Here is a 24362-nt window from a genome sequence, read left to right as displayed (position 1 = left end):
TCGATGTGCGTTCGCTGCCACGGTTGATTGTAATGTTCGTAACAGCAACGATATGCTTGAACCTCCAAATCCGCCTTTATATGTTCCGGAAGCTTGTCCCACACGTAGTGGATGTGATCGCCGCACGTTTGCAACAGAACGGCTTTCGGCACAAATTGCAGCTGTTCGGCGCTCAAGTCGCGAATATCGGAAGGTCTCGACAGTAGGACGAACATTTTTGCTACTAAGCGATTCGCGGTTCCGCTCGCCTATAAATAGGCGTTCGAGTCAGCCAGAAAGTCGGCAGTGTGGAAAAAAATGAGATTCGTGCGACAACCGTTGGCGATTCGCGTGACGAATTGCGACGACAGATCACGGTCAATGGGAGGCAACGTGGAGAAACGCAAGCACGGTACGATGTTACCGATTACTATACGCGCGATCATTTGCGGTCCCTCGAATTGCGGTAAAACCAACGTCTTGATAAGCTTGCTGGAAAGTCCGCACGGCGTACGTTTCGAAAACGTGTACGTATACTCGAAATCGTTGCAACAGCCGAAATATCGATATTTGGAGAATTTGTTGACATCGATCGACGAAATCGGCTACTTTACGTTCTCCAATAACAGTGACGTCATTCCACCGAGCGACGCGCGTCCAAACTCGATCTTCGTCTTCGATGACGTAGCGTGCGATAAGCAAGACTCTGTGAGAGAGTATTTCTCAATGGGCAGGCACTCGAGCGTCGACTCCTTCTATCTCTGTCAGACGTACGCGAGAATACCTAAACATCTGATACGCGACAACGCGAATCTGCTGATCCTGTTCAAACAGGATGGTACCAATTTGAAACACGTGTACAACGATCACGTAAATACCGACATGTCGTACGATGAATTTTGCGCGTTGTGGCACGATTGTTGGCAACAAAAATATGGATTCGTAGTGATAGACAAGGACAGCGCGCTTTCGAACGGTCGATACAGAAAAGGATTTAACGTGTTCGCGATACCGTAAAAGCGATCAGTCGTTGCCGATACCTCGTCGGAGGTGAAACGTTAGCGTTACAGAGAGAAATCGACACTCTGCTTTTTCCGCGGTGGCTGCGATCGACGGGAGCGAGAATATTCGCGAACGCGAGAAGGTCGTGAAAGAGATTGCGAAGACGAGTAATTCGATTCGTAAGAAACTTCGCGCTTTGAAGACCGGTAAGATCGAGAAGGACATTGAGTTGGACACGCACTTTAAACCTCTCATCGGGCCGTTGAAAAAGATCGTTGACAACTCGAGCTTGATCGCGGTGAAAAAAGAGGAGCCGACGGAGAGCGACGCTGACGCGAAAATCGAACCGCTATCCGTTCAACAGCGCGGGCAGGAGGAGGAGGATGCTACACCGAAGAAAAAGAAGAAACGATTAGACTCCTGGCCGGATCTGTCATCGACACCGTGTAAATCTGATCAATCGAAACGACCGATAATCTCTACACCGATAACCTCTACACCGATAACCTTTACACCGACGCGAACCGTGCAACGTACAAATCCCGAATTTCTTGAAACCGCGAATGTTTTCGAAACCACGGACGACTCGATCAGGACGACCGTTCATAATCGGTTGCAAACGTCGGAGGGTCGAAAATGGTTTATAGAATCGTTGGAAGATCACTTGGGTCCACTGAGCCAAATTTACATTGCAGAGGTTTTGGGCGCTAGCCCAACAATAGACAGCGTACGACGTTTATCTCGGCAATAATGAATTGATGCTCGTTAATAAAAGTTTTGACGTGGACAAAGCGGATAACATTTATATCGACGGCGTACGATACGCCGGCACACCCGGTATTTATGAGTTGATCTTCAAGAAAATACCCGATGACAAGCTCTACACGGAGGACAATATGCAAAAGTATAGGAACATACTGTTGGCAATAAGTGCTCATAAATACAAGCATGATCCTCACAAGCGATTAACGGGCAATGTGGGATACAAGTATCAATTTATAATCTCACCGTTGATGTCGACCGGATCTAAGAAGAAAAAATCCGGAAAGGGATTATTCGCGCTTCGCGCGATGACGCTAACCGACAATAAGATCGACTACGTGCACTGGGATGACCCCAACGAGCTGGTGGATCGTCTGCGATTGCTCGACGCTTCGCGTCAAACTGGCAACAATGCCCACGACGAGATCATGTCAATCATCGAGGAACTTCGCGAAGCCGGGCTTATTATAAATTAAACGGTGCGACAGCGATCCGTTCAATCAGCGTCGAAATGCCGATCAACAAATTTGGATTGTTCGAGCACAGCGGAGACGCAACGAATGCCATTTCGTATCATCGGTGGAGCGGATTAATGAGAAATTTCGTGCGCAATAACGCTCTGTGTCGCACCGCCACGGACTTTGACGCAAGGTCGCGCAAGATTCGTCGCGTAGCGCAACCTGAGACTGACGGTGACGCGGTTAACAAACTGTACGTTGATCAATTCTTTAAAATGTTGAGCAATCAACGAAAAGAATCAGATGAGAAGCTGACTGTGTTTGAGCAAGATCTGCAAGCGTTACGAACTGCGATAAACGCGCTTCGACGTGCGAATATCGTTGAATCAGACGCGACAACGAACAACAATGGACAAACGGTACAGCAGAAACGATTATCGAAAGGCGACGAGTGAAGAGAAGCAACGGTTGATTAACGACGGCGAGGAACAGCAACGAACGATTCGAGAACGGTTGTCGGACGGCTGTTCAACGGTTCAAGAACGGTTGTCGGACGGTTGTCGAACGGTTCAAAAACAGCTTAAAAACGATTACGAGCGGTTTAGAAACAGCTACGCGGAGACGAACTACGCGGAGACAGGAAAGGCTACAAACGGCTAGAGAACGTCGACGACGACGACGACGATGAGTGGTAGGAAGCAGTTAACTGACGACGACAAACGACAACGAACGATTCACGAATGGTTCAGAAGCGGTTACGAACTGTTCAGAAGCGGTTATGAACTGTTTAGAAACTGCTACGAACGATGCATTAGAAGCAGAAACGGCGACAACGAAACATGAGACCGTTAAAATCGACCGATGCGGATAAAAATATCGAAAAGCGACGACGGCTGGTGGATGAATTGCACGCACCGGCGAGAAGAAATTTTCCCCGCAGACACGTCATAGTGCGAAGGTACGACGACCTGTGGCAGGCTGACATCGTCGAGATGCGTCCGTACTCGCGTTTCAACGGAGGCTACCACTACATACTCACCGTCATCGATGTGTGGAGCAAGTACGCGTGGGCCGTGCCGCTCAAGGGTAAATTAGGCGGCAGCGAGACAGCTGACGCTATCGCTGAGATAATTCGACGTAGCGGGAGGTGCCCTAGTAATCTACAAACCGACATGGGGAAGGAATTTTACAACACCGACGTGCAACGTCTCGTGAGAAAACACGACATCAATCATTATTCCACGTATTCGGTGTTGAAGGCGTCGGTCGTCGAGCGATTCAATCGTACGTTAAAGAACAACATGTGGAAGATGTTTACGCTCAACGGAAATTACAAGTGGGTCGACGCGTTGCCGCGACTCGTGTCGGATTACAACGCGCGCAAGCATCAAACCATCGGCATGCGACCCGTCGACGTTACCCCCGCGAAAGCCGAAAGACTCTTGGCTACGGTGTACAGCGCGATAAAGATCGCGGGTCCGGCAAAATTCAAAGTGGGTGACTCGGTGCGCGTTAGCAAATACAAAACAATTTTCGAGAAGGGCTACACACCGAATTGGACCACCGAGGTGTTTAAGATCGTTAAAGTGCAGCGTACCAATCCTGTTACCTATCTACTCGAGGACTATCGCGGAAAATCCGTCGTTGGGGCGTTCTACGAGCACGAGTTGCATCGCGCGACTTACCCGGACGTGTATCTCGTGGAGAAAGTAATGCGCAAGAGGGGTGATGAGGTTTACGTTAAATGGCTGGGATTCGATGGATCGCACAATTCATGGATACACAAGGACAATGTTATTTAATTTGTGCAAACTGTATTTTTATTCTTAACATAAAAATGCAATATGTAATACATGTAAAATGTTTGAAATATGAAATACATATAAAGTACGTAAAAAATATGAAATACACATGTGTCATATCTTTATTAATATTCATTCCAATACTGTAATATAATACTCACAATACGTTACTGTTTGAGATTCAGTTACCGCTGCGCCGTCCGATCAGATGGCAGCATCGATCGGGTAACGACGCTCGATCATCGCGGCAGCTTGCGCCCGCACGGGCGCGCTCATCGCCACCGTCTTCCTCGCGATCGAGGCAATTGTGCATATGGCCGCGCGGTGACTAGACGCATAACGTGTGCTCTATACGTTTCGATTAGTGACTTTGGTTAATCGTGTACATCGCAGTGCCCACGCTGCTTAGACTTCTCTTTTAGATTGTAATATAGACTGCTCATCAACTCTGGTGCCTCACCAAGACGACTCAAGCTCACACGTGCGCGAGTGCCGACCGCCACGTGTCTCACCGGCTCACGGGCGACTCACCACACTAGAAGGGCAATTCATATAATTGTCGCTCGACTTCAACGATTAGATAAAGACGTCTCATTTGTACACCGCTCATCGATTCTCAGGTCAGACTGTAACAATCTCGATACATTAAAAACGGCTCAGACTGTGGTCTGAGTTACACAAAAAATAAAGTGCATATTCAGTTGACACCTTTCCACGCGCGTCCTTCTCATCCCGCTTCCATCGCCGGGATTAACAGCGATTTCGCGAACAGTTACGTTATACTATTACATACATATACTACTGCATACGTTATACTATTACATACATGCATACATACATGCGTACGTTACAAAGGTATTCGGTAATGTCCCCACGGTAACGTATCGGTCGAATCTGGTATAACGTATCGCTTATCGTCGTACGGACTCAGAGCGATTTTTGTTTCGGACACGGTGTACACCTCGTGCAACTTCGATCGTATACAGGATTGCCGTCGCGTCATTTCAATTTCGTCTCGCAGACATCTCGTGTAATCGTCGAACGTTATAGTACGCGCTATGACGTTGCTCTTGACACCTTTCGCTTTTTTACAGTCTTTCTTACCATCCACTCTCAACGCGTACATCTTCGCCCTGAGTCCAACGAATTCGGTCATGATCGCACCGTTATTCTCGTCCTTCATCAAGCCCGGCACTTTTTTGTTCTCGAGCGTTATACCGTACACGTTGTCGATCGCGTAATCGCTCGTGTCGAATCTAACGATATCGCGTTTCATGTTCTCGTACACATCCTCGCACTCGATGTGGTATATAAGGCTGTCCGTATCGGTGTACATAATTCTACACATGTCACCATACAGGGGAGACATGTACTCGTGATGAAATTCGTACAAACAGACTTTTGATATGTCGAGAATGCACATGCCGACGTAAATAGGTTTGTCAAATTTAACCTCGAGTTTTCGCAGTTCGACGGCTATCAGATTTTCCGAAAAAACGCTCCTGCTGTGAAAATTTGGTTTCGAGATCAGCGCCTCCGCGCCGTATCTACCGTTCCACTTTGTCAGTAATTTTACATCGACGTGATTGCGAACATTTTCCATCGTTTTTCCGAAAACCGCGTTGTTCATCAATTTATATAAATTTTTCTCAAAATCGTTCTTGGCCAATGTTCTAAATTTCGTATTGAGCTCGATGTAAGTGCGGAGCCACGTAGATTGAACGAATTGCAATACGCGATGTATCTTTGTGACGCGAATGCCGTGTCGCGTGCACTGCTGTAGGTTGCGATAATGGATGACGTAACGCTTCTTATCGTACAGCGTGGCGAGAAGTTTGTCCTGTCGTTTGCCGGGCGGTTTATCGCGCGTCGGACAGAACGGTAGGTCAGCGTGCGCGTCGTGTATATTCTGCGGATACTCTAGATCGACCTCAAGAATATAACCCGTGAGCGAATCCGAAGCGATCGCGCTAAAGTCGACATTCGAAACGTCTTCGACCTATCGAAACTCCGCGTAGGGCAGTGGCTCACACATCGCCCAGCCGTACAAGTTGTTTACATCGAAGTACATCAAGTACGACGACGGTTTCGATGAATCGTACGACTGCATGTACTTGTTGTTGGCCCGCGCGTATCTGCCGGAACATTGACTCACAAGGGAACGGTCGGAAGTGTCCCTCACCGATTTAAATGCGCTTTGGATATGTTGTAAAGCATAAAAAAATATTAAACACGTATTTTTTTTAGCGGCTTATCTCGCCGTTTAGGGGTTGAAACAACCCCTCGAAAATAACGGATTTTATCGCTTTTAGTGATTATCTTCGAAAATATAAGGCGTAACGACAAAAAATTTATATGAAATGTTTATGGCTTTTTGTGCTCTTTACAATGGCTTAATTAGATTTTTTTAATTTGTCAAATTTTTTAATTTACCCCCACCCCCACATATTATTTTTGCCAAATATAACAATTTTTCCAACGCAAATTTAAGAGCGTCAAATATCAAATACATCCACGTGTATTTTTATTATGATACCATTATTCGATTTTTGGCAAGACGAGATGATATGTGGTATAGGCGTCGCGCTGTAGGTAGGTGTTGCGTTATTTCTGTTCAATTGCGCCGTATGCTTAAAAATTTCCATTTTATCTACGGGATGACCAAAAGCGCTGATGAGAAGGCCAACACAAGGCGCTGACAGCGAGAGGTTAACGCTATTTCGAGAGTCGTGGAGCAATGGAATGTTGACTCCGACATTATAAATACCGCCGAATTGTAAGATTGGGCGGGCAGTCGCTCTCTCTCTCACGCTCTCTCTCTCTAATAAATAACCGAGATTAGATTAGATTAGATTAGATTAATATATATATATATATATAAATAAGATATATTATATATATATATAATATAAAGATATATAAAGATATATATATAAAGATATATATATATAAAGATATATATCGATATATAAAGATATATATAGAAAAGATATATATATATATATCTATATATATATATATAATATATAAGATATATATATATATTTAAAGATATATATATATATAGATATATATATATATATATATATAGAAAAGCATATAGTTATATATATATTAAAGATATATAAAGCTCTATATCTACGCTCTCTCTCTTTCTCTCTCTCTCTCTCTTTCTCTCTCTCTCTCTCTCTCACGCTCTCTCTCACGCTCTCTCTCTCTCACGCTCTCTCTCTCACGCTCTCTCTCTCACGCTCTCTCTTTCTCTCTCACGCTCTCTCTCTCACGCTCTCTCACGCTCTCTCTCTCTTTCACGCTCTCTCTCTCTCTTTCTCTCTCTCTCTCTCTCACGCTCTCTCTCTCACGCTCTCTTTCTCTCTCTCTCTCTCTTTCCCTCCTTCTCCCTCCCTCCCTCCCTCCCTCCCTCCTCTGCTTGGACTTTCATCGCATATTATGTCGTAGTATATAGTAATGGAAATTTTTAAGCGTACGGCGCAACTGAACAGAAATAACGCAACACCTACCTACAGCGCGACGCCTATATCACATATCATCTCGTCTTGCCAAAAATCGAATAATGGTATCATAATAAAAATACACATGGATGTATTTGGTATTTGACGCTCTTAAATTTGCGTTGGAAAAATTGTTATATTTGGCAAAAATAATAGGTAGGGGTGGGGGTTAAATTAAAAAATTTGACAAATTAAAATAATCTAATTAAGCCATTGTAAAGAGCACAAAAAGCCATAAACATTTCATATAAATTTTTTGTTGTTACGCCTTATATTTTCGAAAGTATTCGCTAAAAGCGATAAAATCCGTTATTTTCGAGGGGTTGTTTCAACCCCTAAACGGCGAGATAAGCCGCTAAAAAAAATACGTGTTTAATATTTTTTGATGCTTTACAACATATCCAAAGCTCATTTAAATCGGTGAGGGACATTTCCGACCGTTCCCTTGTCAGACCACCGCGTATACCGCGTTCGATGAACATAACCATGTCAATGTCGGTGAGCAGTTCGAAATTTACGCAAGTATGCTTCAACATGGCGTCCCATGTGAAACCTGGCAAAGTATAGTAGTACGCGGGATCGAGTCCGTAACTCGCTATACAACTGTCGCGGAATTTTTCAAAAACGTCAGCCAATAACAAGATATCGGTCTTTAGATACAGATCGCTGTATTCGCCCAAGGTTCGAACGGAGAACCGTCGCCAGACGTTAGCGGCGTGCTCGTAATCGCTCTCGGATACGGTATCACCGGTCAAGGAACTGTAAAACGATTCGCGCGGTGGTAAACACGTGTCCTCCAGCTTGTCCACACAATCCACGTATTCGTACGGAAATACGCTTTTTCGCGTCAAAAGATCAAAATCCTCGGTCGATAATTGTAAAAACTGAGAACGTACAATTTTTAACTTATCTCTGCATAGAAAAGATGCTAATTTATCGAGGCAAAAATTTATACGAATCGATAAACCGTAATTTTATGTCGCTTCGCGAATCTGATTTTTCTGCGGTATCTTTAACGTGTTTCGTGAATAAAATGTATTTTTCTTTCGTGATTGGAAGTAAGTCTACGTGTCCTTCGTACGCTGTAGCTATTTCCTTGATAATAAAATGCGCGTTGAAACCGGGCCGGCCCGAAAGCAGGGGGGGGGGTGTGCGTGAACCTCGGTTCGCGTGAAAAGTGTATGCGTGAACTATTTCGGGGCTACCGCACCTCCCTCGAAAGCAGGGGGGGGTATGCGTAAACCTCGGTTCGCGTGAAAAGTGTATGCGTGAACTATTTCGACATATATATTAGTCATTTATGCCTTCCAATACTCAAAATAGCTGCTATATTTTCCAAACTTTTTTTGTTAATAACTTTTTAACGAATAGCGACCCCCGACTAAAACCTTCTGAAGGTCACTCAGGAGGGTGACCTTGACAACATGTCAAGGTCAAGGTCGTCGAAGGTGGGGCCCTAATTGTAAACATTTACCCGCAGCACTATTCTATCGATGACTTCTTCATGATTGTCGTCTTCATCACTGAAATAATCACTGTCGTCCGTTAACGCGCGATCCTCGTCTACATCTATATCAAAATTATTGCCATCTCCTTTATCGTGAAAAATATTCTTCTGTATTGAATACTTGACACAAAAAAACTTCACCCTCAAATATGAACGTTCGCGTCGCGAAAGCTAGCCGAAGACTGTGATCCGCAAGATGTGGATTCATAATCATCCTGGCGACAATGGATGTTATGCGTTTGTATAATTATCGTTAGACATATTTTGTTTATACATTCCAGCAGCCGGACATCGGCTCTCGGATACGGTATCACCTCTCGCTTTTTGTAATATGCCGCGCCATAACCGAATACCGCCGCGACGGTTAAATCGTAATCTGCAGCGGCTCTTTCTAGAAAAAACATGAAGAGGACTCCGCAACGGTTGAATTGTCATCGGTGACAAATTTTATCAATTGTTTACCTCGGCTATTTTATCTTTAAACCGTCGTCGGACCATCGGCGCTCGCTTTTGTAGTGTGTGAGATGCCGTAACCGAATGGCGGCTTGCATGTTCTAGAAGGGTGAGATTATTGCAGAGACAAGTGTCTAACTCGCTATTTTGTTTACAGTCGCAAATCTGTGCATCGACGCGATGTTCCAACGATTGAGTAGAATTGTTTTTTAGTGCGCTACCGTAGTATGTAAAAACAAAAAATATGTAAAAGAAGAAGAATAAAAAATGTATTTTTTTTTAAATATAAATCACGACTTAATTTCTTCACATGCATTTTCATTCGAGTCGTATATGCGACGTTCGACTCGAACCACTCAGGCCACTTGAAATTTAAGGTATCGTATATCGTAAACTATGAAGCGATGCTCCGGCGACGCTCGCCTATTCGTATATCGTAAACTATGAAGCGCTCGCCTTTGTAGCGTGAGACTTCGCTGGAAGCGACTATCAGTTTACACGACCGCCATTATATTTTTCTCTGGCGACTTCAGTCTCATCGTAGCCGTGAGCCTGCTTGAACGTGTTTCGCTCGAATTTTTTTTTTCGAGGATTAATGACGCCTTTGTGATTGTTATTTACTTTCTTGTTTGTGATGCCTCCAAACCTTCCCCCGTATGAGGCTAAATAAGTAAAATTAAGTGAAATTGTGGGAAGTGCCGCAGATTTAAATGATTTTAATTTTAATTTTAACGACTTTGATAATTTTAATTTTAACGACTTTGATGATTTTAATTTTAACGACTTTGATGATTTTAATTTTAACGACTTTGTCGCTGCTCTCCCGCGTCTCCCGCGTCTCCCGCGTAGCCCGCGGACGAACGGTGGCGGACGCGGGCTTATCCCCTGCGGGCGGCCGGTACTAAACGTTAGTATCGCGGAATTTTTCGATTCCGACCTTGATATTGATAACTTCGAATCTGAAGTTATAGACGATAGTGATAGTAGTGATAGTGAGATTCAGGAGGCAAGGTCCGCTGCTCCCCCGCGTCAGCCACCCGCACCCCGGCTCCCAACAGCTCAGGTGGGCACGCCACCCGGTATTTCACGCGGGCAAGCGCTGCGGAACGCTTTTGGCCTCCCGGCCATCGGACGCGGGCGGGCACAAATTTACGCTGACTCTCTCGCGCAGGGTCGCGCGTATCGTCCAACCGCGGAGGACGAAAGATTGGCGGACGAGGCGTTCGACCAATTGGAATTGATGACTGCGTTGAGACGGATGCCGGCGGGCCGTGGCCATGAGGCCCCCCCTCGTCGAGATTAAGGTATTTTCTTTTTTGTTTTTTTTTACCTAAAAAATTAATAACGTGGGAGCGAGAGAGAGAAACCGCGCGCGAGGAAGAGACGGCGAACGAGACGCGGGCGAGCCGTGTGACGTCACGCGGACCGACGTGGCCGTTGGACGCGGACCCCCATCCTCCCGCGGCGCGCCGCCGATAAAATTCCAGCAGCCGAACGGCCCGTTAGCCTTTGTAATACCCCGCGCCGATAAAGTGATGCCCCCTCCCCGCGGACCACCTCGGTCTAAAACGCGGACACCTACCCCTCCGCGCGGACTCCCTCGCCCTAAAACGCGGGCACCTACCCCCCCCCGGACCATCCTCGGCGTAGAACGCGGACAACCCCCCCCCTCGGCGGTACCCTTGTCAACAATATGTTTATTAACATTTAATAAACATGTCCCGACATGCTCGCCGACCACCCCCCCTCCCCGCGGACCACCCGCGCCCTCGAGTCCCCCCCTCCCCGCGGACCCCCTCGCCATGGAGTTCCCCCGCTCCGCTCCCCCCTTGCCCGCGGTACCCCCCCGCCCCGCTCCCTCTTCGGAGCCCTCGGGGTAGATCCTCAAAATAACTCCTACTAATATTTAGCATGGGCACAGCGACGCGAGGAGTTTATTGAGCAGCTCGAAAAAGACTGTCGTGCCAAGCGTCCGCGGCTCTCAATCGGATACAGACAATCTTTAGTGGCAAGAATCGCGCGACTCCAAGGTGCGAAGACTCTATTACAGAGACGGTTCGTACATATCGGTGAGTACGCGGCGAGCAGTAGTAGCGGTGACGATAACGCGGGAAGACTCGTTTGGCGAGAGATCAATACCGCGTTCAAAAGCCGTGTATTGACCGGTGCAGTGATAAATACCAATCACATCGAACCGCGACAATTTCTCGAAGATGCTAGAGACATTGTGCTCGATCATGTGCGGAACGTCATGCAAAGACACGCAAGTGTAAAGATAAACACTGTGTTCAACGGCGAGTTTGTGACGGGTGACAAACGTGCGAACAAAAGTATCAACACGAGAAACTGCGAACTCTTTCGTTCGTCCGATCGGTCCGATCTGCGCGACACGTTATCGAGCTTACTTTATCATCTTTGGAGGAATTTCAGGAACGCGACAGCGGGTGGGCGTTGTCGCGTATACTCAATTTGACAGTTAAGGGGATCCTGGAGTGACAGCGACACTGACATTATCGGTCTAAGCAATATCTTTGAATTGGCTGAACAGAATGGAAAATCCTTTTACACGATTAAAGTATGCACAAAGGTGTAGAGGGCTGTACATCATTTTTTCTGATAAATTAAAAAACAATTTTATTTTTATAAATATTGTCCTAACCTGACGACAATATTTGCTTTATACAAAAATTCTGCAGTTTTTTTATAGAAAATAGTGATACAGCCCTCTACAAAAAACTGTCAGGAATAATATCGTGCAATTAGAAGTAAGATTTGAAGCCTAAAAAAAGATATTACTTAGACCAGTGGAAGATGCAAGGTTAGGTGCTCTGTATGTATGTGTAAGAATCGGTGAGCACTTCTTTATCGACGCTGATTGAGTTTGCCTGCGCTCTGTATGTATGTGTAAGAATCGGTGAGCACTTCTTTATCGACGCTGATCGAGTTCGGCTACGGCTCCAGCATCCCCTTAACGTGAACAAGTACAATCCTATGCGCACGGGATGTTACATCAATTTACCGCAAAAAATTAAATTGAAAAAAGCGGTGATCAACGTGCAATCTATGGACAATGCGTGTTTCGCGTGATCAGTGGTAGCTGCTCTACATCCAGCCGAAAGACATTCAGAACGGGAATCCTCGTACCCTTATAACACAACAGTATTAAATTTCCAAGACATTGAGTTTCCAGTGACGTTGAATCAAATTAAAAAGTTCGAACAATTCAACGATATATCCATCAATGTGTATACCATCAGGAACAGAAGACGCCAAATGTTCTTCCGATACGACTCACCGATCGGAAGAGAGAAAAGCATGTCAACTTGCTGTACGTGCAGGATCCGTGAGACGACGACGTGGATCATTTCGCGTGGATAAAGAACCTATCGCGTCTCGTTAGCTCGCAAGTGAGCAGGCATTATGGTCGGAAATACTTTTGCGATCGGTGAGTACTTATACTCCTTTTAATAAACTTATAAAATATTTTTTTAATATAAAAAAATTTATAAAAAATTGTGTTTTTTTTTGCAGTTGTTTACATTACTTTATTTCAAACGAGAAATTGGAAGCCCACGGAGTAGACTGTCGAGAGATAAACAAGTGTGCCATTCGACTACCAAGCGAGAACGACAAGTGGCTGAGTTTTAAGAATCACAGGAAGGAACGATTTCTGTTCGTCGTGTACGCCGACCTGGAATGTAGCGCAACGCATTGCCACATTTGCGAAAAACCGTTCGAGCCAGACAACGTGCGAGTACGCGATCATTGTCACTTGACCGGTCGTTATAGAGGTCCCGCGCATTCCAACTGTAATCTAAATATAAAGATTCGCATTGCATTCCAATAATTTTTTACAATTTATCGGGCTACGACGCGCATTTTATTATCACGGAAATAGCTACAGCGTACGAAAGACACGTAGACTTACTTCCAATCACGAAAGAAAAATACATATCGTTCACGAAACACGTTAAAGATACTGCCGAAAAATCAGATTCGCGAAGCGACATAAAATTACAGTTTATCGATTCGTATTTCTGAGTAGCAGCCTCGATAAATTAGCATCTTTTCTATGCAGAGATAAGTTAAAAATTGTATGTTCTTAATTTTCACAATTATCGACCGAGGATTTCAATCTTTTGACGCGAAAAGGTGTCTTTCCGTACGAATACGTAGATTCTTGACCGGTGGCACCGTATCCGAGAGCGATTACGAGTACGCCGCGAACGTCTGGCGACGGTTCTCCGTTCGAACCTTGGGCGAATACAGAGATCTGTATCTAAAGACCGATGTCTTGTTATTGGCCGACGTTTTTGAAAATTTTCGCGACAGTTGTATCGCGAGTTACGGACTTGATCCCGCGTACTACTATACTTTGCCAAGTTTTACATGGGACGCCATATTGAAGCATACTCGCGTAAATTTCGAACTGCTCACCGACATTCATATGATTATGTTCATCGAACGCGATATACGCGGTGGCCTGAGTCAATGTTCCGGCAGATACGCGCGGGCTAATAACAAGTACATGCAATCTTACGATCCATCAAAACCATCGTCGTACCTGATGTATTTTGATGTAAACAACTTGTACCGCTGGGCGATGTGTCAACCATTGCCCTACGCAGATTTTCAATGAACCGAGGACGTTTCAAATTTCGAGTTTAGCGCGATCGCTTCGGATTCGCCCACGGGTTATATTCTCGAGGTCGATCTAAAGTATCCACAGAATATACACGACGCGCACACTGACCTACCGTTCTGTCCGACGCGCGATAAACCGCCCGGCAAACGGCACGACAAACTTCTCGCCACGCTGTACATACGATAAGAAGCGTTACGTCATACACTACCGCAACCTACAGCAATGCACACGCCACGGCCTTCGCGTCACAAAGATACATCGCGTATTGCAATTCGCTCAATCTACGTGGCTCCGCGATTACATCGAACTCAATACGAAATTTAGAACACTGACAAAAAATAAGTTTGAGAAAAATTTATATGAATTGATGAATAACGCGGTTTTCGGTAAAACTATGGAGAACGTTCGAAATTACGTTGATGTAAAATTATTAACAAAGTGGAACGGTAGATACGGCGCGGAGGCGCTGATCTCGAAACCAAATTTTCACAGCAGGAGCGTTTTTTCGGAAAATCTGATAGCCGTCGAACTGCGAAAACTCGAGGTTAAATTTTACAAACCTATTTACGTCGGCATGTGCATTCTCGACGTATCAAAAGTCTGTTTGTACAAATTTCATCACGAGTACATGTCTCCCCTGTATGGCGACATGTGTAGAATTATGTACACCGATACGGACAGTCTGATATATCACGTAGAGTGCGAGGATGTGTTTGAGAACGTGAAACGCGATATCGCTAGATTCGACACGAGCGATTATGCGATCGACAACGCGTACGGCATATCGCTCGCGAATAAGAAGCTGCCGGGCTTGATGAAGGACGAGAATAACGGCGCGATTATGACCGAATTCGTTTCTACTCAGGGCGAAGATGTATGCGTTGAGGGTGGATGGTAAAAAAGACTGTAAAAAAGCGAAAGGTGTCAAGAGCAACGTCGTAGCGCGTACTATAACGTTCGACGATTACACGAGATGTCTGAAAGATGAGATCGAAATGACCCGACCGCAGTCTTGTATACGATCGAAGTCGCACGAGGTGTACATCGTGTCCGAAACAAAAATCGCTCTGAGTCCGTACGACGATAAGCGATACATTATACCAGATTCAACCGATACGTTACCGTGGGGACATTATGGAATATCTTTGTAACGTATATATTGTATCTATAAAATGTAATAGTATAACGTATGTAGTAGTATATGTATGTAACGTAATATATAATGTAGTAGTACTATAACGTATGAATGTGTGTAGTATAACGTAACGTATTGTGTGTATTATATATTACAGTATTGGAAATAATATTAATAAAGATATTGTACATATGTGTATTTCATATTTTTTACGTACTTTATGTGTATTTCAAATAACTTTATATGTATTCATATTGCATATTTTTTATGTTAAGAATAAAATACAGTTTGCACGAATTAAATATTTAACTTCAATCTTCGGGCTCAGGCTCCTCACAGAACTTCTCATAGGGCTGGAGCCCGAAGAGACGTGTTAGGTAGAACATGTCTTCGATATGATATATTTCCGCGATGTTTCGACTCTCCGGCGTGTCGTACCATAAATGGTCGACGTCTTCTCGTCGCCACCGCTTCTCCTGTTGTACCAACCATTGTAAGTTTTTATTGATGTAGCCTTCCACTACTATATCAAATGAAGTGATGTTCTGGGGAAAAAAAATTATTAAAAAATTGTATATACTTTAAAAAAAAATTATATATGCTATAGTTGCGCCCGAGCCGAGACGACCGGTAGAAGCCCGGAAGGCAGCCGCGAAGCGCTGCCTGACGACGTGCCTGACGACGCCGCGACGTGCCCTGTTTGCTTGTTTACGTTTGTCGCTATTCAGATTCTCCGCCGGGCCTTTAAGCCGATCTGACGTGTTTTACGAGCTTGTATATTACTGAATTTCTGCATTAAACGAGTTCTTTTCCAACTGAGAGTTTTTATTCCCGGAAACGGGATTGCGTGCCGCGTTCGCGAGTGTGTGCGTGAGTGTATGTGCAGCGAACGCGCGGACAAACGCAACATTTTGGGGGCTCGTCCTCAAGAATCCTGAGGACATGATGGCTTCTTCGGTTCTTTCCTCGTGAAAGAGGCTTCGGGTGGAGACTTCCTAACCAGAAGGAACGGCGATGTCAACGATTTCGGCGACCCTCCAGACCGTGATTCAGGAGGTCCGACTCCTGCGTGAGGAACAGACACGGAGAGAAAGAGAGCTCCGAGGGACAATCTCCGGCGTCACAGAGCTAAGTCTTTCTGTTAATGGAGCGTCCGGAGACTCGGGGACGCGAGTCGCGAGCGCTGCGAGGGCGCGGGTCACACGCGAGGGGGACGCTGTTGCGAGCGGCGCGGAAACACAAATCGCGCACGCGAGTGAAAGAGACGCAATCTCTAACAACGTGGAAACGCGAGTCGCGCACGCGAGTGAAAGAGTTACGATCTCGAGCGGCGCGGAAGCGCGAGTCGCGCACGCGAGTGAAAGAGTCGCGATCTCGGGTGGCGCGGGAGCGCGAGTCGCACACGCGAGTGAAAGTGTTCCGGTCGCGAGTGCCGAGCTAGGGTATAAACTAAAGCCTGACACGTACGACGGGACGGTTTCGTTGCAGGAATATTTTTCGCAATTAAATTTAATCGCGCGTGCGAATCATTGGGACGACGCAACGAAAACAATCGCATTGGCTTTGAGCCTGAGGGGAAAAGCGCGCTCGGTTTTAGAGACGGTGTAGGACGTCGAGCGGTTAGATTTCGAGGAACTATAAACGAAGCTTGAGTTGCGTTTCGGGGAGGGACGTCAATCCCAAAACAGTTACGTTGCGTTTACGAATCGTAAACAAAAATTCGGGGAGGATCTGGCCGCACTTGGTTCTGAAATCGATAGACTCTCGCGCCTAGCGTACCCCAAGTGACCGTTTGAGTTGCGCGATAAAATCGCTTGCGCGCAGTTTATTACGGCTGTTTCGGTTAACTTTATCAGGCGAGCGCTTTAGATGGAGAGAATAACCTCCCTGAATGTGGCCGTCAAAAGGGCCAAAACGTTAAGAATTATCCAAGGGAATGATCCCGAAAAAAATAGAGAAAATTTTAATAAAATTTTTGACGCCGGTCGGGAGGAGTGTTGGATGTGCGGTAAAACTGGGCATTTCCGATCGGAATGCCCCAATGAGAGAAACGCGGTTTAGTTGAGCTTGGCGGAGTGGGCTCAACTTTGAATAAAATGAAAAATGTGTTTGATTTTTTTAACTTTTATCAGTTATTTTGTTTTGTGTTTCTGTGCGTTGTCTGTTTGTTTTAGAGTAGGACGGTGGTACGCAAAAGGAGGTCCTCAAACGTCGGTTGACCTGCGGCAGAATATTGACTTCCAGAAGCGTTCCAGCCTGAAGAGGACCGCCTGCCCACGGTTTTTGACCCGTGGTTTTCTCGTGGGCCGTAGGGCAAATGCCGGGCAGAGACTTGGGGAGCCCTGCGGGGCGCAGGGTTCACGGAAAGTCCTTCCCTTTGTCCGAAGATTTCGTGGGAGAGCGATGGGGCGGCCGTCGAAGAAGAGGACGTCAATTCGGAGGACCGGAGCTCGAGGATGAAACGGGGTGGACGGCCCTTCCTGAAGTCGGCTTGGGGGAGTTTGGCCTGCTCTCCCTGGAGGCCAATCGCGGGGAGGTGAGCGAGGTAGCTTGGTCCCTGTGCTCGTCTGGGCGCTGCCTTTTAGAAGATTGTCGGGGCAACAATCTAAGAAGAGGGGGGCAGTGTTGCGCCCGAGCCGAGACGCCCGGTGAAAGCCCGGAAGGCAGTCGCGAAGCGCTGCCTGACGTCGTGCCTGACGACGTGCAGCTCCGTCGTTGCGTTTGTTTGTAAACAGTCGTCATTCAGATTCTCCGCCAGCCTTTCGTGCCGATCTGACGTGTTCGCGAGCCATTGCATATTATTACATTTGCCTATTAAACGAGTTCTTTTCCAACTGAGAGTTCTTATTCCCGGAAACGGGATTGCGCATTGTGTTCGCGAGTGTGTGTGCGCGAGTGTGAGTGCGGCGAACGCGTGGGCGAGCGCAACACTATTAATAATGAATATACTAACCTCACAGGGCAAAAGACCAGGGATGTCTCCCCGTACCCGCAGGGAGGATTGATTCGCCGCGCAATCTTTTGGGCTTAACAAACCCACGGACCCGAGTTTACTAGTGGACTGCAATAACATCTTCAAAGCTCGCCGCCGGCCGCAGGGGGAAGTGATCCGCGCAGTTCCTTGGGCACCTGCGACGGCTTTCACTTTCAACGATGATGAGGAAGAAACAAAGTGCGTTGTGCGCTCCATAAAGAAGAAGAGATATGAAGAAATTGCAAATCTCATGGCCCGGAAGGATGAGGCGGAAAGGATCAGACGCGGGGAACGCCTTGATCCCAACCAGCTGCCGGACCAGGGCGTCTTTCTTAGACCGCGCGGACGAGCCCCCAGGAGGGGGGGGGGGGAGCCCGCGGAAGACGCCCTCCAGCGCCCGCTCGACCAAGAGCGGGCGTTGGTTAATGGCCCAGGGGGAGGGGAATGATGACTTTCCGCGGCAAGTGTGGTGGTTTGCTGTGGGCCTATACAAGCCCGCTCTCTGGAAACGGAAGCACCACCACACATTGCTGCTGCGGGGGTTCTCCCCTCTCTCAAGGAATAGCAATTCGGTCCGGGTTAGTGGAAGGTGGCAGCAGCGACTCCCTGCTACAATGCCCAACGCGCGAGTCCCGGGGGGTGGCAGTCTCCGGGTGCGCGCCTCAGAAGTAAATGCGCCCGTAGTAAGTACATCTCCCTACGCCGGCCCGTAGTAAGTACATCGTGAGCCAGGGTACGGAGGGGCGCGGAGGATGGTCGACCCGCGGGCGAAGAATCCCAGTAGGTCGACTTTACCTCCCCCACACAGGTGGGTGGCCGATGTGGTGGTGTCCCACCTCGGCCACGATTAAAGTGCAGCCTCTGCCAAACTGGCGGGGAATGGTGCTCTTTTCCGACGGGAGGGGCACGAGGCGCACGCGCGGGAAGGGGTGGCGGAAGGAGATAGTTAGTTCCCGCCACCTTCCCAACAAGCACAGAGGTGGACACTCGGTGGGGTTTTAGTCGGTAAGAGTCCGACATAACCGCTCGCTCCTTCCCTGTGTAATTGCATCTCTGGATCGTGTATGTAATCGTCTCGTGCCCGGGACGTCTATCACCCACTAAAAAAAAATCGATTTATAAAAAATTATTTTTTTTAAATTACACACACACACACACACATACCTTTGGCGAGAGTGTGGCGGGTTCTTCATCAAAATACCGGAATATCTATAAAAAAAAATATATAAGAAATATGAATTACTTAGCATTATTACATATAATAATATTTTTTTAAATAAAATATTATTATTTAAAAAACTCATCGTCAACATGCCGAAACGTACGTGAGGGAGATACATGAAAAATTTCGGCTGGGCTCTCCGTGTCTCAGCCGCAAATTTAACGAAATTTATATATTCGTCCATCCTTTCATCAAGGTACCTCTCGTTCAAATTATGCTGTAAAAATTGAACAAAAAATATTATTTAAAAAACGCACGCACGCACGCACGCACGCACACACACACACATATACACATCACTCCGGAATGAAGTGCATGTACACCCTTGGAAGGCGTTACGCCGTCGTACGCGCTTGCGGGTTCTTCCTCTCTCGCGCCTTCGCGACTTCGCGGCAATTTTTCCCGCTCGCCCCGAGATTTCCGAAAACCAATCCGGGTGAAAGAGAGCCGCGAAGGGCGAGCGTCGTTGTCGATTTAACCGTCGCGGTGTCTTTATCATAGCCTCATGGTGCAGTCAAGTGAAAACTTTCTATTGACAAAGGTAAGAGAGAAATATAATAGTAATAATTTATTTTATTTTTACAAATTTAAAGATTTAAAAAAATCTAAAAAAGTATATTTTTACAGAAACTATAAGACCACCAGTAAAACCGCTGGAGGCTGACGGGGTCTTCCCCGAAATCCTCGATGAAGATTATAGCCCATATTATAAGTTGAACCGTTATCATTGTGTAATCGGAATTCGGCCGTTCTACATATGGACAGTGCACCCGCTAGAGCGATTATGCGAGGCGTGCTATCCGTTTCGTCGTAATCGTCGATTTCCAGGTTACGTATTTAAGCGGTCCTGGTACGCGATTATGAACGAGTTGTACGAATTAGAGATGTCTAAAAAATATATAATGCGTGGAATGTAGAAATATATTGTGTGTGATTAAACCGGCCAACCAATGTCGAGAGTGTATCGGCAAGTGATTGGATTTCGAGGAGGTGTTAAAAAGATTCGATCATATCAGTGAAAACTACGAATTACCATTGTATGCAGATTGAAATATATATATATATATATATATATATATGTTATAGTCAAAGCCCGAAACGCAGGCATTCCTAGGATTGACTAGTCAATCCTGGGGAACGACCAAGCGTCTTGGTCAAAGCCCGAAATAAGTTTTGCGTTTCGGCTTTTAACTAGTCAATCCTAGGAATAACTAATACGGCTGGTTAAAGTTAGAAACTAAAGAAAAATCACTTCGGCATTTGACTAGTCAATCCTAGAAATAACTAATACGGCTGGTCAAAGTTAGAAACTAAAGAAAAATCACTTCGGACTTTGACCAGTCAATCCTAGGTGTGGCTTAATTTGGACTGTGTGACTGTTTTTTTTTACTAAATTAAGTTCTTATTGTTATTAATGCCTCGCGACGCGAGATATTAAACGTTAAAGTTGACAGGAATCAGGTTATGATTCCTGTCATACCGACGAGCTGTAGCGACTACTGGCGACTACGAACATGCCCTGTGGCCACATACGCATGTTCAGTGGCCGCACGCGCATGCAAAACTGCGCAAATTTTAAATGAATCAATCGTGCAGAATAACCCAAGCATCTCGATTCAAGCAGTTAGGTCTCACGCTGGGAGTTTCATTAGTTTAATTATGCGTGGGAAACACACACACACACACACACACACGGGGGGGGTGCGAAGGGGGGACTTCGGCCCCTCCTCTCCCGCACCCACTCCGTCGGTAGGCAGCGTGGACCTCGCTTTACAACATAAAGTACATGCTAAGTTGTAAAACGAAATTATAAAGTACATGCATGGGGGAGGGTGCAGGGGAGAAAAGCCTTTCTGTTCACGTGCGCACTGCGCTCACGCATGTAAGCCCCCTTGCACCCCCCTATGCATGTGCTTTATAATTTTGCTTTACAACTTAGCATGTACTTTATGTTGTAAAGCGAGGTCCACGCTGCCTACCGACGGGGTGGGCCAAAGGCCCACCTTCGCACCCTCCCCGTGTGTGTGTGTGCTTTTCACGCATAATTAAACTAATGAAACTCCCAGCGTGAGACCTAACTGCTTGAATCGAAATGCTTGGTTATTCTGCACGATTGATTCATTTAAAATTGGCGCAGTTTTGCATGCGCGTGCGGCCACTGAGCATGCGCATGTGGCCACAGGGCATGTTCGTAGTCGCCAGTAGTCGCCGTAGTCGCTACAGCTCGTCGGTATAACAGGAATCATAACCTGATACCTGTCAACTTTAATGTTTAATATCTCGCGTCGCGGGGCATTAATAACAATAAGAACTTAATTTAGTAAAAAAAATCTTGATTTTATTTGTTAACAGTCACACAGTCCGAATTAAGCCACACCTAGGATTGACTAGTCAAAGTCCGAAGTAATTTTTCTTTAGCTTCTAACTTTGACTAGCCGTATTAGTTATTCCTAGGATTGACTAGTCAAAAGCCGAAACGCAAAACTTATTTCGGGCTTTGACTAAGACGCTTGGTCGTTCCCCAGGATTGACTAGTCAATCCTAGGAATGCCTGCGTTTCGGGCTTTGACTGTAACATATATATATATATATGTTATTCATTCATTAATATGTATTAAAATTGTTTTATTAAATAAATCAAATCGTTCTTTCTATAGTACGATAAAATGAAGGGAGATACATGAAAAATTTCTCGAGAAACACAGCGTTACAGAGTGTCGAGACGCGCGCGACGTTCCGTCCACCAATCGTGCAACGTGTACACGTTCTCCATGGCGCAGTTCTTCGCGTGGCGCCCGCAGAGGAAAGATCGGATCGCATCGAGGGTCTCCAGTCGGCCGATGTCCTCGTATTCGACGTCCATCGACTCGATTTTAGCGTTGAATTCACCGACGGCGTCGCCGAGAATCTCCTCCAGCCATCCTTTTTTTTCAGCGCCCTTTACGTAAACGAGCTTGAGCGTCTTGCAGTTCAGCCCGTCGCACACGGTGCGTCGGATGATCGTTCTCGCCCGAACGTACAAATGCAAGTAGAATTTCAATTTACTCTATACGAGCGAGCATCTTCGAAAATGAGATACCTCTTTAACGGATCAACGTTCGAGGTGCCCGTACACAAGGAGGTGAGTACAGATTACATTTAAGTTATACGATTTTATTAAATAATTTATTAAATAATTTATTAATTAATTTGTTACAGCTTGATGTCGTGCGCGAAGGGGATTTTCCTCTTCCAGGGGTGTACATGCACTTCATTCCGGAGGTACGTGATTTGTATGTGTGTGTGTGTGTGTGTGTGTGTGTGTGTGTGTGTATAATTAAAAAAACATTTTTTTATAAATTGATTTTTTTTTTCAGTGGGTGATAGACGTCCCGGGCACGGGATGATTACATATCGACCCGATACACCATCCAGAGATGCAATTACACGGGAAGACATCCCTGGTCTTTTGCCCGCTGGAGGTTAGTATATTCATTATTAACAGCATATATAATTTTTTTTTAAAGTATATACAATTTTTTAATAATTTTTTCTTTTTCAGAATATCACTTCATTTGATATAGTAGTGGAAGGCTACATCAATAAAAACTTACAATGGTTGGTACAACAGGAGAAGCGGTGGCGACGAGAAGACGTCGACCATTTATGGTACGACACGCCGCACAGTGGGGCGAACGCCTCATTTTTCGGTCATTTGCTTATAACTTCTACATTTTTCAATGAAATGACTTGAAACTTGACATAAATAATGTACGATTATTATACATTTAGTGTATAAAATCAAAATTATTTAATTAACAATTTTTCATAAAGTGCATAAATAATTTTTTTTATTTTTTAAATACTTTTTAGTATTTTTTTTTAAGTCGGTTCTATTTAAAAAATTTTTTTTTATTTTATACTTTTTTAGTGCTTTTATTAAATTAATATAAATAATTATTATCGCATATTTCCTTACTGCTCCGTACCCTGATGTTTTAGTTGTGAGTTTTATAATAGAAAAGGAACTGTTTTTCTTGCTTCTCACATCTATTTCTTGAACTTAATCATCATCTACATCATTATCGCTGAAATATAATAAACATTTTGCATCTTCAGTTAATTCTTTCTTTTTATGTCCCATAATTTTTCGCAAATTAGATATTATTGGATCTGAAGCTGTTCGATATCGTGGGGTCGCAATAGGGATCAGGACGGTGGCGGTGAGTTAGCGAGACAAGATTTGGTAACAAAAACAATATATTCTGTCTAAATTATGTACATTGTGTTTGCGTTGTCTTAGGCGGCGCCTTGTAGGCGCCTAATCAAACAATATAGGTGCTTATGCACAGTTAAAAGTTCATTTGGCGGATGGCCTTCTTTGCAAGGGGCTCAGAGGGGACCGAGTTATTGTTGAGGTCGATTTTAGAGCCCGGGGTGCGCGGTGGCTTGTCCGTCGGTTGATCCGGTGGGTCCACAGGCGATGGAGGAGCCAGAAATGCTCGGCTGAGCACCGTTTGACACGCAGTGGTTCGCGTCTCCTTGACGCGGATCAGGTGGAGAGCCGGTGGCCGAGAAATGCGGCAATCCCGTTTCGGGAGCGTCAGTCCGGCTGGCCTGGTGCGGCGCACCTCCGGGAGCTCCAGTGGAATGAGCTTCCACGGACGTATCGCCTGTCCCTTGTCCAATGCCCGTCTCGATGGCTGCCGCTCCTGCGGCTCTGGCTGGCTGGCCAGACGAGATTGCCCACGGGCCGGTGGCTCTTGGGGCCGCTCCTGCGGCACCGGTTTAGCGGGCTCCGCCTCCTTCGTGTGCCGCTCCTGATGTGCCGGCTGGTGGGAGAGGCACTTCTTCCGTCTCTGGCTCCGCGTCCTGGTTCGGCACCTCTTCCTTCGGGTCGCTGTTGGAGTGGGGCCACTCCGTGCCTCCGCT

At 45.8% G+C, this 24362-nt stretch overlaps 1 protein-coding gene and 1 long non-coding RNA gene across 4 annotated transcripts in view; one reads left to right on the top strand and one right to left on the bottom strand.

Moving 5' to 3' along the window:
• The window catches only part of LOC139821952 (uncharacterized), a 33244-nt gene extending 9507 nt beyond the window's left edge, over positions 1-23737 (top strand). For 2 of the 3 annotated variants that reach the window (XR_011734400.1, XR_011734401.1), the window contains exons 2-5: positions 11386-12920; positions 13007-22712; positions 22808-22912; positions 22993-23737. This is a non-coding gene — a long non-coding RNA (uncharacterized lncRNA). The remainder of the gene's footprint in view (positions 1-11385; positions 12921-13006; positions 22713-22807; positions 22913-22992) is intronic. The other variant, XR_011734402.1, reaches the window with a different exon arrangement.
• LOC139822154 (uncharacterized) lies at positions 4845-6526 on the bottom strand. Its single transcript, XM_071793758.1, has one exon. The coding sequence runs from the start codon at positions 5631-5633 to the stop codon at positions 4851-4853; it is 783 nt and encodes a 260-aa protein (XP_071649859.1). The 5' UTR covers positions 5634-6526; the 3' UTR covers positions 4845-4850.
• Positions 23738-24362: the final 625 nt, after the last annotated feature.

The sequence above is a fragment of the Temnothorax longispinosus genome, chromosome 11 (genome assembly GCF_030848805.1).
Source record: "Temnothorax longispinosus isolate EJ_2023e chromosome 11, Tlon_JGU_v1, whole genome shotgun sequence".
In the NCBI taxonomy this organism is placed as follows: Eukaryota; Metazoa; Arthropoda; class Insecta; order Hymenoptera; family Formicidae; genus Temnothorax; species Temnothorax longispinosus.
The sequence above is the reverse complement of the archived record's forward strand: the minus strand, read 5'-3'. Positions and strand labels throughout refer to the sequence as shown.

Coding starts and splice junctions, on each gene's coding strand:
- LOC139822154 (XM_071793758.1), bottom strand. CDS start 5,633: ATGAACAACGCGGTTTTCGGAAAAACGATGGAAAATGTTCGCAATCAC.